The 14028-nt window shown below is 42.9% G+C and overlaps 2 protein-coding genes across 2 annotated transcripts; one reads left to right on the top strand and one right to left on the bottom strand.

Annotated features, from left to right (window-relative positions):
• The first annotated feature begins 1047 nt into the window (after nucleotides 1-1047).
• On the top strand, nucleotides 1048-8147 carry pgm3 (phosphoglucomutase 3). The gene is made up of 13 exons (XM_071519337.1): nucleotides 1048-1121; nucleotides 1783-1991; nucleotides 2465-2649; nucleotides 2898-2965; nucleotides 3193-3326; nucleotides 3510-3705; nucleotides 4460-4617; nucleotides 4746-4829; nucleotides 4915-5013; nucleotides 5297-5416; nucleotides 5623-5745; nucleotides 6526-6699; nucleotides 6846-8147. The coding sequence occupies exons 2-13, from the start codon at nucleotides 1785-1787 to the stop codon at nucleotides 6933-6935; spliced, it is 1638 nt and encodes a 545-aa protein (XP_071375438.1). The 5' UTR covers nucleotides 1048-1121; nucleotides 1783-1784; the 3' UTR covers nucleotides 6936-8147.
• A 495-nt stretch (nucleotides 8148-8642) lies between these two features.
• Nucleotides 8643-13236, bottom strand: ngs (notochord granular surface). Its single transcript, XM_071519348.1, has 11 exons — nucleotides 13040-13236; nucleotides 12347-12512; nucleotides 11819-11968; nucleotides 11461-11580; nucleotides 11140-11235; nucleotides 10499-10633; nucleotides 10097-10207; nucleotides 9885-9995; nucleotides 9476-9600; nucleotides 8904-9215; nucleotides 8643-8736 (listed from the first exon to the last, which is right to left on the bottom strand). The coding sequence occupies exons 1-11, from the start codon at nucleotides 13234-13236 to the stop codon at nucleotides 8643-8645; spliced, it is 1617 nt and encodes a 538-aa protein (XP_071375449.1).
• Nucleotides 13237-14028: the final 792 nt, after the last annotated feature.

Below are 14028 nucleotides of genomic sequence, written 5' to 3' on the forward strand. Positions count from 1 at the left end.
CGTCTAGAGGGGACATCAGGTTTGACTGCCTTTTCCCCACGTCAACGCATGAAAAAGCTTTCAGAATTGTAGTTTTAGAGAGATGAACCCACAGTCTCCTCCTAGGTGGTCGGATCAAGGTGTTCTTTCTCTTTGATCGGTGTGTTCCGGATCAGAAGTGTCCCTTCAGATGCTTTGGTCCTTTCCTCGCTCACAGCAGATGCGCACCGCTCCCCGGTGGCGTCGCCAACACTGATGCGCAGCGCAAGATGCTCACGAAGAAGAAAAGATGGAAGAGAATTTCCTATTCCCCTTCCCCTGTCGTTTGTTTATTTGGCCTATCTATATGTCCATCTCCTCCCCCAGTGCGAGCGCTTGGACAGGGTTGGATGACACCTCATTAACAGCCCGACACACGTCCCAGCCCACGTCTCTTAAAGGGGAGTAGGCATGGTTACTGTACGTGCACTCGTACCACCATGCGCCAAAGGGTTAATTTACGAGCGTGACTGAAGCTTATGCACTGCTGTATGTATGCATCATGCAGGTTTGCACGCACAGCATACTGACTGACAGAAGATGAGGATGAAACATTTGCTGGTATATAGACTCTCTTATTGCACAAACGTGATGGATTCTTCTAGTAGCCGATATTAAATCCTATAATAGGTCTGTGTTTCTTGTTCAACTGAGATGTTAGATCTAGGCTATATTTTGGCCCACGGCAGCAGACCTTCAAGACAAGGACAAACAGCTCATCTAAAAAAGTGCCCAGACTCCATATTTGCGCTATGGGCCTAAATGAGGCATTTTCAGGCTTTCACTGGGAATATTTGTCTAAAACACCCCGGCCGTAGATGCACCTAATTCCCGATGGAGATGCGTCCAACATAAAATAAAATAAAAATTACACTCGCCAAGATGCAATACATATACAATTGCCGTGTTTTTGGTGTCCAGAGCATCCCTGTGTGGTTTAATCTGAGGGAAAAAGCGCTGGGCTAGTCACACTGGGCGGACTCTGCGTCACGTGACATACGCGGAAGTCCAGCCACGTCGTCAGCAGAGCAGCAGAGCAGGAGAAACAGGAAGCGTTTCATTCACTACACAGTATTACTGAACCTCCGAAGAAATAGAAAACAGTAAGTGGAATGAAAACAAGTTTCTGCGCTAGCAATGAAACCTTTGATTTGATCGCAATGCTCTATTTTGCAGATAGTGCTAATCGCAAGATTTTGTGTGTTAATACAGTTGTAGTAAGATGAGTCTGTCAGTGGGTCTGTCATTCAATGGATATGATTCAGTTTATTGAGCTTATCGTTTTAGTAGGCTACAGATGGCTGATATGCTTAGGGTGTTACTGTAAACGTTGCCCCTTACATATTCTTTGTCATTTTATGGACATTTTTACTTAATGTCTTGTTTTCAATAGGCATTTTTAGCCTGAAGAAGGCTATCTTCATCATGTTTTCATTTAGCTCTTTGCCTACAACAGCCTACTGGATTTGCCAATATGTTTTCTCTACTAGAAATGTAATTCCTAACCTTACTGTTTGGTTTTTGAATTTTGAATTAGTCCTGACTGATTGCTAAAGTAGCAATCAGTCAGGACTAATTCAAAATGGCTTTATCCAGGAGAGCTGGAAAAGACAGAGGATTTAAAAAAGCCATGTATTTGTTATTTGAAATGTTTTCTCTGACATTTTATTTTCTTGATCAATACAGAAGTTACACAGAGCCAAGTCCCAGTCTAGAGCCATTCAAACTAAAAACATGCACTGTGTTTGTTGTGTTTGGTTTCAGTTATGGCCCAGTTTCAGGACGTATCCCAGAAGTCCACACTGCACCCGAAGCCCACAGGGCTGGTTCTGCAGTATGGTACCGCTGGTTTCAGAACCAACGCCAAACAGCTGGACCACATCATGTACCGGATGGGACTGCTGGCCACGCTCCGCTCCAAAAAGACCAAAGCCACCATCGGAGTCATGGTCACCGCATCACACAACCCTGAGGTGATAAAGAGAGCCAGAAATACTAAGTTCTCCTCACACCTTACCATAGGCTTTCTCTGATTCAGTTTGTATGCTGATTGCACTGTGTGTTACTGTATTTTAGATGAAAGCCAGTTTTATTTTGGTATTCAAGGTTACCTTTTCTAACTGTAACCTTGTTTATTTTGGTCCCATAATGCTGTTTAGGAACATGAGTTGCTGTTGATTTTTCTGTTGATATTTTTATAGGAAGGTTGTCTTGTATTGATTTATTTTCATGTAAGCCAGCTATCAGTTTTCCTCTCCCTCTCTAATCTTCTTTCTCTCTCTTCCTCCACCTGTCTCTCTTCCCTCACCCTGTCTCTCACACACACGCATACTTTCTCCCTTTTGTTTTTTATTGTCCTAACCATTTTTAACCCTCCATCCTGCTTACCATACATACACATGATAATCATAATACTCCCCTTCAATCTCTCCCTGTCTGTCTGTAGGAGGACAACGGGGTGAAGCTGATTGACCCCATGGGGGAGATGGTGACCCCGGCATGGGAAGGCTACGCCACCCAGCTGGCCAACGCAGAGCAGGAAGATTTGCTCACTGCTCTGAAGGACATTATCGAGAGGGAGGCCATAAACATGAACCAGGAAGCTAACGTTTTTGTGGGAAAAGACACCAGGTACACAGTGTTAAGACATGATTTCATTCAGATTTTACCTAACAGTGTTTTTAACAAGCTCTGTGGATTCTACAGATATACACGTACCATCCGGGTAACAGTGGGGTACAGTTAACTGATTAGCATTGCTACAAGTCTCTTTTTATGCCTGTTAGCATTACAAAATTATTAACTCTTACAGTTTTAGTAGTTTTCTTAGTGGAACAGCTGTGCTACAGCATCAGCTACAATGTGTCTTCTAACTATAGGAGCAGCAGTGCCAGGCTGTCACAAGCAGTGTTGGATGGAGTGTCTGCACTCGGTGGTCACAGCAAAGGTAAGTTAATCATATAACTGGTATATCTTTATTACTTAATTGTTTGCAGACTTGCTCCATTTTATTATGTTGTGCATTATAAAATCTTCTCTTCTCTTCTCTTCTCTTCTCTTCTCTTCTCTTCTCTTCTCTTCTCTTCTCTTCTCTTCTCTTCTCTTCTCTTCTCTTCTCCTCTCTTGGCTCCTTATCTCTCTCCTTCCTTCATTTATTTCTGTCTGTTCAATCAGACTATGGCTTGGTGACGACCCCACAGCTCCACTACATGGTGTGCTGTCAGAACACACAGGGTCGATATGGGGAGGCCACAGTGGAGGGATACTACCACAAACTTTCTCAAGCCTTCATTCAGCTCACCAAGAACGTAAGAAAAAACGGTGTGAGCACTTATTCATGTTTGTGTTTGTGTCTTCGCATGGAAGCACCTGTTGTCTAATTTTGCACAAAGTTGCTTTATATTATAAAATAACAGGACCTCATTTATCTATCCAACAGTCTGTCCGTCGATCACTCTTTCTCGTTCCCTCCATCTTTTGCTCTCTGGCAGGTGCCGAACCGTACAGATGACCAGAAGCACCTCTCTGTGGACGGTGCGAATGGCATCGGGGCTCTGAAGGTGCGTGAGATGGAGGGACACCTGAAGGGGGAGCTGCAGATATCGCTCTTCAACGACGGCACCAGCGGAAAGCTCAACCACCAGTGTGGGGCCGATCACGTCAAAGTGCAGCAAAAAGCTCCAACAGGTGCGACTGAGCTCTCCAGGCTTGAGATGTTGGTGTCAGTAGAACCAAAATGACTTCTGATGCCTTTCTGATGCTTCATCTGCTCTAAAAGAATAGATAAACCTTAAAGGAGAAAGCTTAAACCTGTATACAGGGAAGAAGGTAAATGGGAAAGAGAAAAGAGGAAAGGATTAATATCGGTTTCTCTACTCACTACGCCACACTTCTCTCCATATGATAAATGTTATTATTCTTTTGTATGGGCAGCTGCTATCACTGCCATTGCAAGGCTGTGGCAGAATTTCATGAATGTTATGACTTTTATTCATGGGCATGTGTGTCTGTCCTTGCAATTCCAGATTGACTTGATGATAACCCATGTTGAGTAATACTAAACTATACACCTAGTTGCTAATCTGAATTTGATATTCGTGTCCATGTTTAGTAGAAGCATAGAATCATAAATAGACTGATGATATAAACAGTAGATATGATATAATGGCCTTTGGTCTTTATGTGAAATCATAGATGCAGTGCTTCACCACTAGGTGGAGACTGTTGATCAACAAATTGCTATAATAATGGCTATATTTTTGGAAAAGGTAGGAAAGAAAGGTGCTGTTTTTAATTTGCCACCTCTCTCTCTCTCACACACTCTCTCTCTCTCTCTCACACACTCTCTCTCTCTCTCTCTCTCTCACACTCTCTCTCTCTCTCTCTCTCTCCCTCTCTCTCTCTCTCTCTCTCTCTCTCCCTCTCTCTCTCTTCTGTGAAGGTATTGAGATGAACACGGGGGAGCGTTGCTGTTCATTTGACGGTGATGCTGACCGCATAGTGTATTACTACAGCGACTCTGCAGGACAGTTTCATCTGCTGGATGGAGACAAGATCGCGACACTCATCAGCACCTTCCTCAAGGAGCTGCTCACACAGGTACACTCTCACATACACAATGGATAGGCTCTTTATTGAAGTCAGACACACACACATACGCAATACACCCCCCCCCCCACACACACACACACTTACTGACTTGATTTTTTTTGTTTGTGTACATATAGGCTGGACTAGACCTGAAGATAGCGGTGGTGCAAACAGCGTATGCTAACGGCAGCTCAACACACTATCTGGAGGACACTATGAAGGTAAGAACACACACACACACACATACACACACACAGTGCAATGATAGAGATTTTGAAATGCTCACACCTTGTTTTGTGACCTTAGGTAATAGTGATATGTACTAAGACTGGAGTGAAGCATCTTCACCATGCAGCCCAGGAGTTTGACATAGGTGTGTACTTCGAGGCCAACGGCCATGGAACTGTGAGTAGACAAGACATGCACACACACATACACACACACACACACACACACACACACACACACACACACACAAACACACACAGAGAGAGACCAAGTAAAGCACCAATCATAATAAGTCCTTTCTCCTTTGATAGTGCCATTATGTTCATGTATCTCATATATTGTCGGTGCTGTGTTCCTATATCTTTTGTTGTTGATTATTTCATTACTAATTTAGGGTGTTGGCATATGGTTTGTTATTAATATTAAGGCCTCTGTCATGGTGTGTTTGTGTTGTGGTCAGGTGTTGTTCAGTAAGACAGCTGAGCAGAAGATCCAGCAGCTAGCTAAGGACCCCAACTCCAACGATGAGAGGAAGAGATCAGCTCTCCTGCTGCAGAACACTATCAACCTCAGCAACCAGGTAGAAACACATGCACTCACATCCAATCATTGTATTATAATAACAGAATAATTGTTATACTCACTCACAGCTTTGTTCCTAGAGGTATGTGATGCAAGTTTATGTTGTCATTGAAGTTATTTTTCTTGCCGAATGACAATTACATGAAGCAACAATATTTTTGCCATTATTCATTGCTTGTTGCTTTGTCTTTTCTTCCTCTATAGACGGTGGGTGATGCCATTTCTGACATGCTGCTGATTGAAACTATTCTAGCCATCAAGGGTATGACTGTCCAGCAGTGGGACACCATCTACACTGACCTGCCCAACAGGCAGCTCAAAGTCAAGGTGCGTGTGTGTGTTTCTGTGTCATAATGTATAATAGATCTGATATTTTAATAATCCCTGCAGGGGAATTCTCTTTTCATTTTGCCCTTCTCCAAAGAGGTCAGAGTGCAGGGTCCACTACAGAACAGAATCCTTTAAAAGTTTGTTTTCGAAAATGAATGGATTGCCTTGAAAGTACTTGATTTTTTTAAATTGGAAATGTAGCCAAATGTAGCCCAAATTCCTCAATACGTCTCACTCTCTGGACCTCTGTCTGTCCGAGGATCAGCACTTCACATCCTGAGGAAAACCCTATGATTGATATTTGCGTTTATAGCAGCAGTTTTAAAATTAATGATTTCACCAGGATCTCTTGACTTGAAATCATGAGCAAAAAATAAGGCCTGTCTCATTTTGACTAATGTCATGCCTTGCCCCAAAACATGTCACTTTAGAGTCCTTGAATTTCATCAAACAAGACCTTGAAAGCCATTGAAAAGTCATTGAATTTGTTGTCTGCGTGTGGAAACCCTTATCCCTAGACCTGGTGGGGATTCAGTGTCTTGCTTAAAGACGCACTCAAGAAGGCTTCAGCAGGGTGGATTCTTGCTAGAATGCGTGTCTGTGTAACTGCAAGTGTGCCTCTTATGCTATTTTTTTGTTAGTCATTGTTGTTGGAGTAATAGATACTAGTGGATATACCTTATCTCTGTGGGTATTTTACTCACACTGACGCCAGCCGCACACAAACATTTGCTGTCATCCTACCCAGCTGTAGTCGTACACTGCTTTGTTCTGCAGGTGTCAGACCGCAGGGTGATCGACACGACGGATGCAGAGAGACGAGTGGTGAGCCCAGCAGGACTGCAGGAGGCCATCGACAGCCTAGTGAAGAAGTTCAGACGGGCTCGTTCCTTCGTGAGACCCTCTGGGACCGAGGATGTGGTGCGAGTGTACTCCGAGGCAGAGACCCAGGTGACAATGACGGCAGAAACATTGGCTTTTTCTCTTTCTGTCCTTGGCACTCACTCTCTGACAAAGTGTCATTGTGCAAAAATACTTCTGGATGTGATTGCGTTGTGAATAATGCTGATGCTGTGCATACTTTGTTTGTGTTTTAGGAGAGTGCAGACGACCTGGCACATGAAGTCAGCCTGGCAGTATATCGCCTTGCTGGGGGAGTGGGGGACGAACCCAAACCTTTGCACTAGAAAAACATTCACAAAAACACTATGCAATGTATTGAACAATCCTGTACATTTTAAATGTGTGTTCCCAGTTGATAGCATCATTTTCTAAAGCCATGATTGATCAACATTAACTTTTTTGTGGGGGAGGGGTGCCAAATTCTTTTATACTATAAATTTCACTTGGTACTATATTGTAGTTTTCTATTCTTTGTATTTCTCTGTCATTATGAAGAAAAGGGAGAAAATGAAGGGAGTCTATGCAACCTGAAATAATGCTACACTTGGCATGCTATTGTATCCCAAACACACCGGATACTACTGTAGTATGTCTGTAAAATATGTCTTACTGTAATGTAACATAACTAAGCTATATGCATATATATGAAAACATGAATTGTCTTCATATACATATATATATATATATATATATATATATATATATATACACACACACTCACCAAGCACTTTATTAGGAACACCATACTAATACTGGGTAGGTATCAGCTTTCAGCTCAGTGTCAGCCGGCTACCAAAGTGACATCCGCCTCAAGGTTCGATGTGTTGCATTCTGAGATGCTTTTCTGCTCACCACAGTTGTAAAGAGGTTATCTGAGTTACTGAAGCCTTTCTGTCAGCTCCAACCAGTCTGGCCATTCTCCTCTGACCTCTCTGATCAACAAGGCGTTTCCGTCCGCAGAACTGCCGCTCACTGGATGTTTTTTGTTTTTCGCACCATTCTGTGTAAACTCTAGAGACTGTTGAGTGTGAAAATCCCAGGAGATCAGCAGTTTCAGAAAAACTCAAACCAGCCCGTCTGGCACCAACAACCATGCCACGGTCAAAGTCACTGAGATCACATTTTTTCCCCATTCTGATGTTTGATGTGAACATAAACTGAGGCTGCTGACCTGTATCTACATGATCTTATGCATTGCACTGCTTCCACATGATTGGATGATTGGACAATTGCATGAATAAGCAGGTGTACAGGTGTTCCTAATAAAGTGCTCAGTGAATGTATATACACAGTATATATCTATATATATATTTACATGAATTGTCTTGCCAACAAATTAAGAGATTTCTTCTTACTAACTGGAACCTTTTGTGATTAGTTGGGTACTTTTTTGCTTTTTGAAATGGTGAAATGAAAAGTTTACATGGGACAGTTGTATCAATTGTACTTCCTTGAACAGAAATATTGTGCTGCTATGGTTTACTACCAATAAATAAAGGAGAAAGAGAAAAGTGTCTGTGTTTTCATGAACCTTTATGAATGTTATGACTTCAGTTTTCAAAATAACACTTGACGACTCCCTGTATCTATTGATTCAAATGAAGACCAAACTACGAGCACATGATTGCTTGCTGTTTATTTCGTTGCTTTCAAAGAAACGTTCCTGACACACAGGAGGATTAAAAGAGATAAAGGCAATAGGAGGCTGAGAGAGTTAAGAGCAGGCAGAGCAGAGTGAAGACACAGAGAGGAGTACTTGGTACATGATGAGAAGATGCAAACTTTACACATTCCTTGAAACAAGCAGGCTTTGTGTTGGAATTTGGAGTTCCTCTTATTGCTTTACAATGTGTTTTTGTTCAATTCACATTGATTTTAAGCCATTTGAAAGCATTGTATTAATACAAATCTGAATAACATGAAACTTTGGTTTGCAGTATACAGTCATAGATTACTGTGAGGTTAGCCCAGTAAGACTTGGAGTAGACGGTCTATTCCTCATCTGTGTCGTCGGCTGCTCCAGAAATGGTGATGGTGCGCTCCTGTGTGTTGCTCTCATAAGTGTCCTCATCTGTCTTAACTGTTCTGGGAGAAAAGGGCAACAGGTGGAGAAATAAGATTAAGAAATATTACTGTATCGGCTGATAAAAAGAAATTCTGATTGAGCACAAATGACAGAAAACATTGGTGAAGGCTTATCAGTGCCAGTTTCTCTCCTGAGATCAGGAGACAGAGTAAAAGTCACCCTCTACCTGATGAGGAGAGTCTTCCTCTCAGACATCTCAGTCGCCTGCTCATCTGTGCTGCCGTCTGTCTGGCTCTCTGATGACGCCACCTCCAGCCGTCCTCCATTAGCACCCGGAGCTTTCTCAGCTCCGATGCTGGGGGCTGCAGCCGCAGGAGGGGCAGGGCCAACAGGAGCTGAGACTGAGGCTGAGGCTGAGGCTGAGGCTGAGGCTGAGGCTGCACTTATGCTAGCACTGGAAGTGATGGATCTTCCTCCTAACAGGGACATGCTATGGACCATGGTGCTCAGACGGCTGTCCTCCCCCTCAATCAGCTTCCTGCAAAATAAACATATACAGGAGTGAAATGCGCATGAATGCTGCATATACAACAAACAACAGCCTGTGTGCAGTGATGCTTTATAAGGTTCCTACAAAATAGAAAGATCCAAACAAGGCGGAACACTGTTATTGCTCCATCTTACATTTTATACTTGATCTAAAACAATCACCCTTACAGACTGTAGAACTGCCATGGTGTTTGGCTCTGCTAGGGTTCACCCCCACCCAACACCCAACACCAGTGGCTGTTTGCTCACCTGTAGGTGGTGATCTCAATCTCCAGGGCCATCTTGACATTCAGCAGGTCTTGGTATTCCCGCAACAGCAGAGCGATCTTCTCTTTGGTCACCTTCAGTTCCAGCTTTATCGCCTCTATACGCTCCTGTGGAATAGAATAGAACAGAATAGAATAGAATAGAATAGAATAGAATAGAATAGAATAGAATAGCTTTATTTGGGGGGAACTTCAAGCCGTATAGATGACCAGAAAAAGACTTGAAATGATACTTCATATTAATTAAGAAAAGCTGATATCTGCTTAGTGTGTGCTCATTAGACAACTGAATTGCCCGAGTGAAAATTAATAGGAGCTAATTCCAGATTAAAGAAAATCAAAGGAGCGCCCTGTTTTTCCACTAACTAATCAGACCAGGTCAGTTCACTTGCCTGCAAGTCTTCCTCTTCCTTCTTGTATCTCTCCACCGCATCACGGATCTGAACCTCCAAATATTCATTCTTTGTCTTCAGTGCCTCCAACTCACGCTCCTTGCTGAGGAGCTACACACACACACACACACACAAACGTGTTAATGCTAAGGAGAAGTGATGCTAAGTCTTTGTTGATATAATCATCAACAAAGATACAAAATCATACTCACATCTTTCTTGTAGCCTGCAATTTCTTCTCGCACACTTCGAACACTTTGAACATGTTTGTTGGACGCGGTGCTCAGGTCCTGGAACTTTGTCTTGTACCAAGAGTCCATTTCCTGGGGAAGTACAAACATGTGAAGTGCTTTGATGAATTGTGTAACAGCTCTGTGTAGCCTTATATACTGATTATCGTAGAACATTGTAATGTTGACAGGTATGGTATTAACATCAGTAAGTTTCAGTGAAATAATTTGTCACACTTCCTTCAGGTGTGCGTAGCTTAGACTTCTGCGTATATGCCTTCATATGTGTGTGCCTTCATAGTGCCTTCATATTAGTGCCTTCATATTAAAAAAGACACGCCCTCCAAAGTTTGAACATGATGTGGCGTCATTACTCCACCATACCTGCAGGTTTTTGGCGGCAATGCTGTCGTACTGAGACTGGATCTGTCTGAGAGCGGAGGAGAGGTCTGGGAGGCCAAAGGTCAGGTCCACCTTGGATGTTGATGAATAGATCTGCTGCATCAGCTCCTCAATTTCCTTTCAGTGGGTCAGAGTCAAACAGTCAGAAAAACAGTGCTGCCTCGAACACCTCTTGCAAAACACTGATGCCAAAACACTGTGTGGTCTGTACTTCAAATCAAGTTTATTACAATACATAATGTTGGTCTATACTCACTAACCAGCTCTTTTTGACCTCCTGCTCATATACAATAATACAACCAATAAATGTGAAAGGTGACAAGGTGAAAGTTAATACTACTTGATCCAATAAGGGGTTCAATAATATAGAAACAGTGTGTTCTGCTGTTACCTAAGCTGTTTATCCCAAACTACTGCCATCACTCCAAACACAACTTTAACCTCCACAGTCTCCTATGCATCCTTCACACTGTGCTGATAATTGGTCTGTTTACATTCTGACTCATAACAATAATTACCAGCTCATTAAACCATTAATGGCAAAATGAATGGCATGTCAGCTATTGACTCATCAATACAGCATAAACAGACGGAGGGTGGACACACACACACACACACATTACCTCCTTGTGAACCCTCTGCAGGAAGGCCAGCTGAACCTCTAGGTTTTCCAGCTGCTTCTCCAGTGCAATGCGTGCTGAGGTGGCTTTATCCACATCCTGTAAGACAGATATCCACATAGGATTTGGATGGTTGGGTAAGGTAATAGTCCTTTGTCCACATACACCCTCAGCGATACAATTCAATTTTACTTTTACAGGAGAGAATCAGTTGTCGAAGTTGTGTACCCAAGTTTTCTAAATTCACAGCTAGATTTTGCCTGTCTTTGGCTTACTATGTTTTAAGTTGTGAAAAGCCAGACTTTTGTTTCTGCTGTGTCTTACCGGACGGAAAGCCTCAATCTCCTGCTCAGCCTTCTTCCTGGCCTCCAGAGCCTCATCGTATTTAGCCTTTAGCACTGCCAGCTGGCCTGACATGGCCTCCTTGGCCGCCACAGCCAGGTCCTGCACAGACCAGAGACACCATGCTCAAACAATAGTTAAATGGAAAAATGGAGCAGATAATGGAGTGGCATGCAGCACGAATGTTACCAAAAACACTTGAACAAACATTGTGAAACAAGCCTGGCCTTTAAATTAGTCAGAGCAACAAACCATGATCTACTGTATGAATGTCACTGAATTTATAAATGGAGAGTAGCTTATGATATATGTTGTGTTCATGAGATATGACCTCCCTCACCCTCTGGACTCTCATTTGCTCAGCAATCCTGTTGAGTTCCTTCAGCTGAGACTCGTACAGCTGCCTGAGGCCTGATGATTTGAGAAAGCGGTTCTGCAGAGCCTCAATCTCAACCTCCAGCAGCTTGTTTTTCGACTCCAGAGTACGCACCTACAGAGGGGAACACAGGAGATACAGGCCTACATGATGATTAGGACCTAAAAATGCGAAGAATGACAGAAGTTATGTTACTATACTGTAGGGATAGTTGAGGTATTTTTCCAGAGCTAGAGGTTTCTGGGTGGAGAAAGGCCGGGGGGGAGGTGAGATTGCAGAATTCAAAATGTAATGAAACAACAATGATATAAATTGTGTATTAAATTAAAATGAAAAAAGAGCAATCGACAGAAGTGTATGTAACTGAGACCTTGATTGTGGCATTTTTTACCTCAGGCATGGCTACAAGGCAAGAACTGAGGTATGACAGCCAGTGCACAAATTCTCGTGTGTGTTTGTGTTTGTGTGTGTGTGTGTGTGTGTGGCTCTTGCCTTTTCAATGTAGACTGCCAGACGGTCATTGAGGGCTACCATCTCCTGCCTCTCACTGCTTCGAGTCGTCATGAAAGCCTGGCTCTCCGCTGCGGCCGCATCCAGATCCAGTTTCGGCCCAAGCCCCATGGACATACCGAAACACAGCGATCCCATACTCGCACTGCTGTAGGCAGGACCAGAAAGGGGCATCCATTAAACCAATCCATTTTCTTTTTATTTTATTTATTAAGGGAATACTGATTGAGCACATACTGCTCTTTGCAGCTACATCACAGACTTCAACTGAGGAATTCTATTGGGACTATTGGGGTTATAAGTGCTTTGTTCAAAGATGTAGAGAAAGATTATTCATTCACTTTGCCCTCACAGGTTTTCCCAGACAGTCTGGGAGTCAAAGCTACATTCTGTTTCTGTAACCTCTAACCTCTTTCTCTCATATCCTAAATCAATTGCATCATCACTGATTACCGATCATGAACTCATAATACCAATTTCTAAACCATTTTTTAAAACTGAATGGCACCAGATTTAGGATAACAAATGTAATATGTATCTATATATATATAGAGATATATATTTTCAACAAACACTCTTCTGTTTCTATTGACTAAAATAGGGGGTGCATTTGAAAGTCATTGAAAAAATATGAATACACAAAGTAGGTCAGGTCCAATCATCCAGGTGACCTACCTGGTGATGCGGGACTTGTTGGAGAGGGCCCTGCGCCCCACCGTCCCTCCACTTCGGGAATAGCTGGCCGACCGATGACGAACCTCCCTGCGGGTGGGAGACGGACTGGACACCCGGACCTGATAGAAAGCAGGTGCGGCCACGGTGCCCTCGAAATGACGGCGGTAGGAGGACATCCTCTCTGGGCTGCGGCTCATGTTGACGTTCCTGTGACTTCTGCAACTTTACTTCACTGCTGGAAACCGGTCACTCACATCCTCAGCCGGTGATGGGGTTTTTATATAGGCCCTCCATGGCTTGCTTTACCCAGCCCTCCCCTCACTACTGCAGAGGAATGTCGAACCTCCCCAGCCCATGGGTGACCGTCCCCACAAATATCTATCAAGGTTCCGTCAAGAAATAAGGTTATTAAAATAGACGGTTGAATGAGTCTGAATCCATTTATTTTCATCGTTTAATTTAAATGTATAACAATGAAATGCTCCGATCTCCATGGATGGATAGGGCTATCCTGCATACATATATACACTATATGGCTTTGGGTGTGTGGATTTATTCACATAGGTCGACACACTACATTTAGTCATAGAAGGCTGAGGCGAGGCCAGTGTGTGTGTGTGTGTGTTTGGGAGGGGGTTGATGATGGTGGATGCTCATTTTGTATTTCTCCTTTTATGATGGGATCATAGTTTATACTTAACATCACTAGATCACTGAGATGAGATCATTCTTCCATGCACTCTGCTGGAAGCGCACACGTGCACAGCATTAAGGTCAGTGGAAGAGCGAACATCCATCCATCCATCCACCCACCCATCCATCAATTTTTCTACTGAAATTATGAAAACAATCGGATAGTATTTTGGTATCAAATACATATGGAAAACTAATAAGAAAATGTACATATGAATACTCGTAGATTTAAAAACTATAAACCATGTTTTATTATTATAGCCTACCTTCTATCTTACCGGAACAAATGTTTCGGA

This window comes from Centroberyx affinis, unplaced genomic scaffold (assembly GCF_046629955.1).
Source record: "Centroberyx affinis isolate AG114_WGS23_722 - 3 ecotype Tasmania unplaced genomic scaffold, CSIRO-AGI_Caff_v1 ptg000687l_1, whole genome shotgun sequence".
In the NCBI taxonomy this organism is placed as follows: Eukaryota; Metazoa; Chordata; class Actinopteri; order Beryciformes; family Berycidae; genus Centroberyx; species Centroberyx affinis.

Bases quoted from the DNA above. Each gene is read 5' to 3' on its own strand.
- pgm3 (XM_071519337.1), top strand. From the start codon at position 1,785: ATGGCCCAGTTTCAGGACGTATCCCAGAAGTCCACACTGCACCCGAAG. The intron at 5,014-5,296 runs GTGAGTAGACAA...TGTTGTGGTCAG, and splicing joins AGGCCAACGGCCATGGAACT to GTGTTGTTCAGTAAGACAGC. The intron at 6,700-6,845 runs GTGACAATGACG...TTTGTGTTTTAG, and splicing joins ACTCCGAGGCAGAGACCCAG to GAGAGTGCAGACGACCTGGC.
- ngs (XM_071519348.1), bottom strand. From the start codon at position 13,236: ATGAGCCGCAGCCCAGAGAGGATGTCCTCCTACCGCCGTCATTTCGAG. The intron at 11,969-12,346 runs GCAAGAGCCACA...TCCCCTCTGTAG, and splicing joins TGGCAGTCTACATTGAAAAG to GTGCGTACTCTGGAGTCGAA. The intron at 11,581-11,818 runs GTGAGGGAGGTC...TGGTCTGTGCAG, and splicing joins AGCAAATGAGAGTCCAGAGG to GACCTGGCTGTGGCGGCCAA.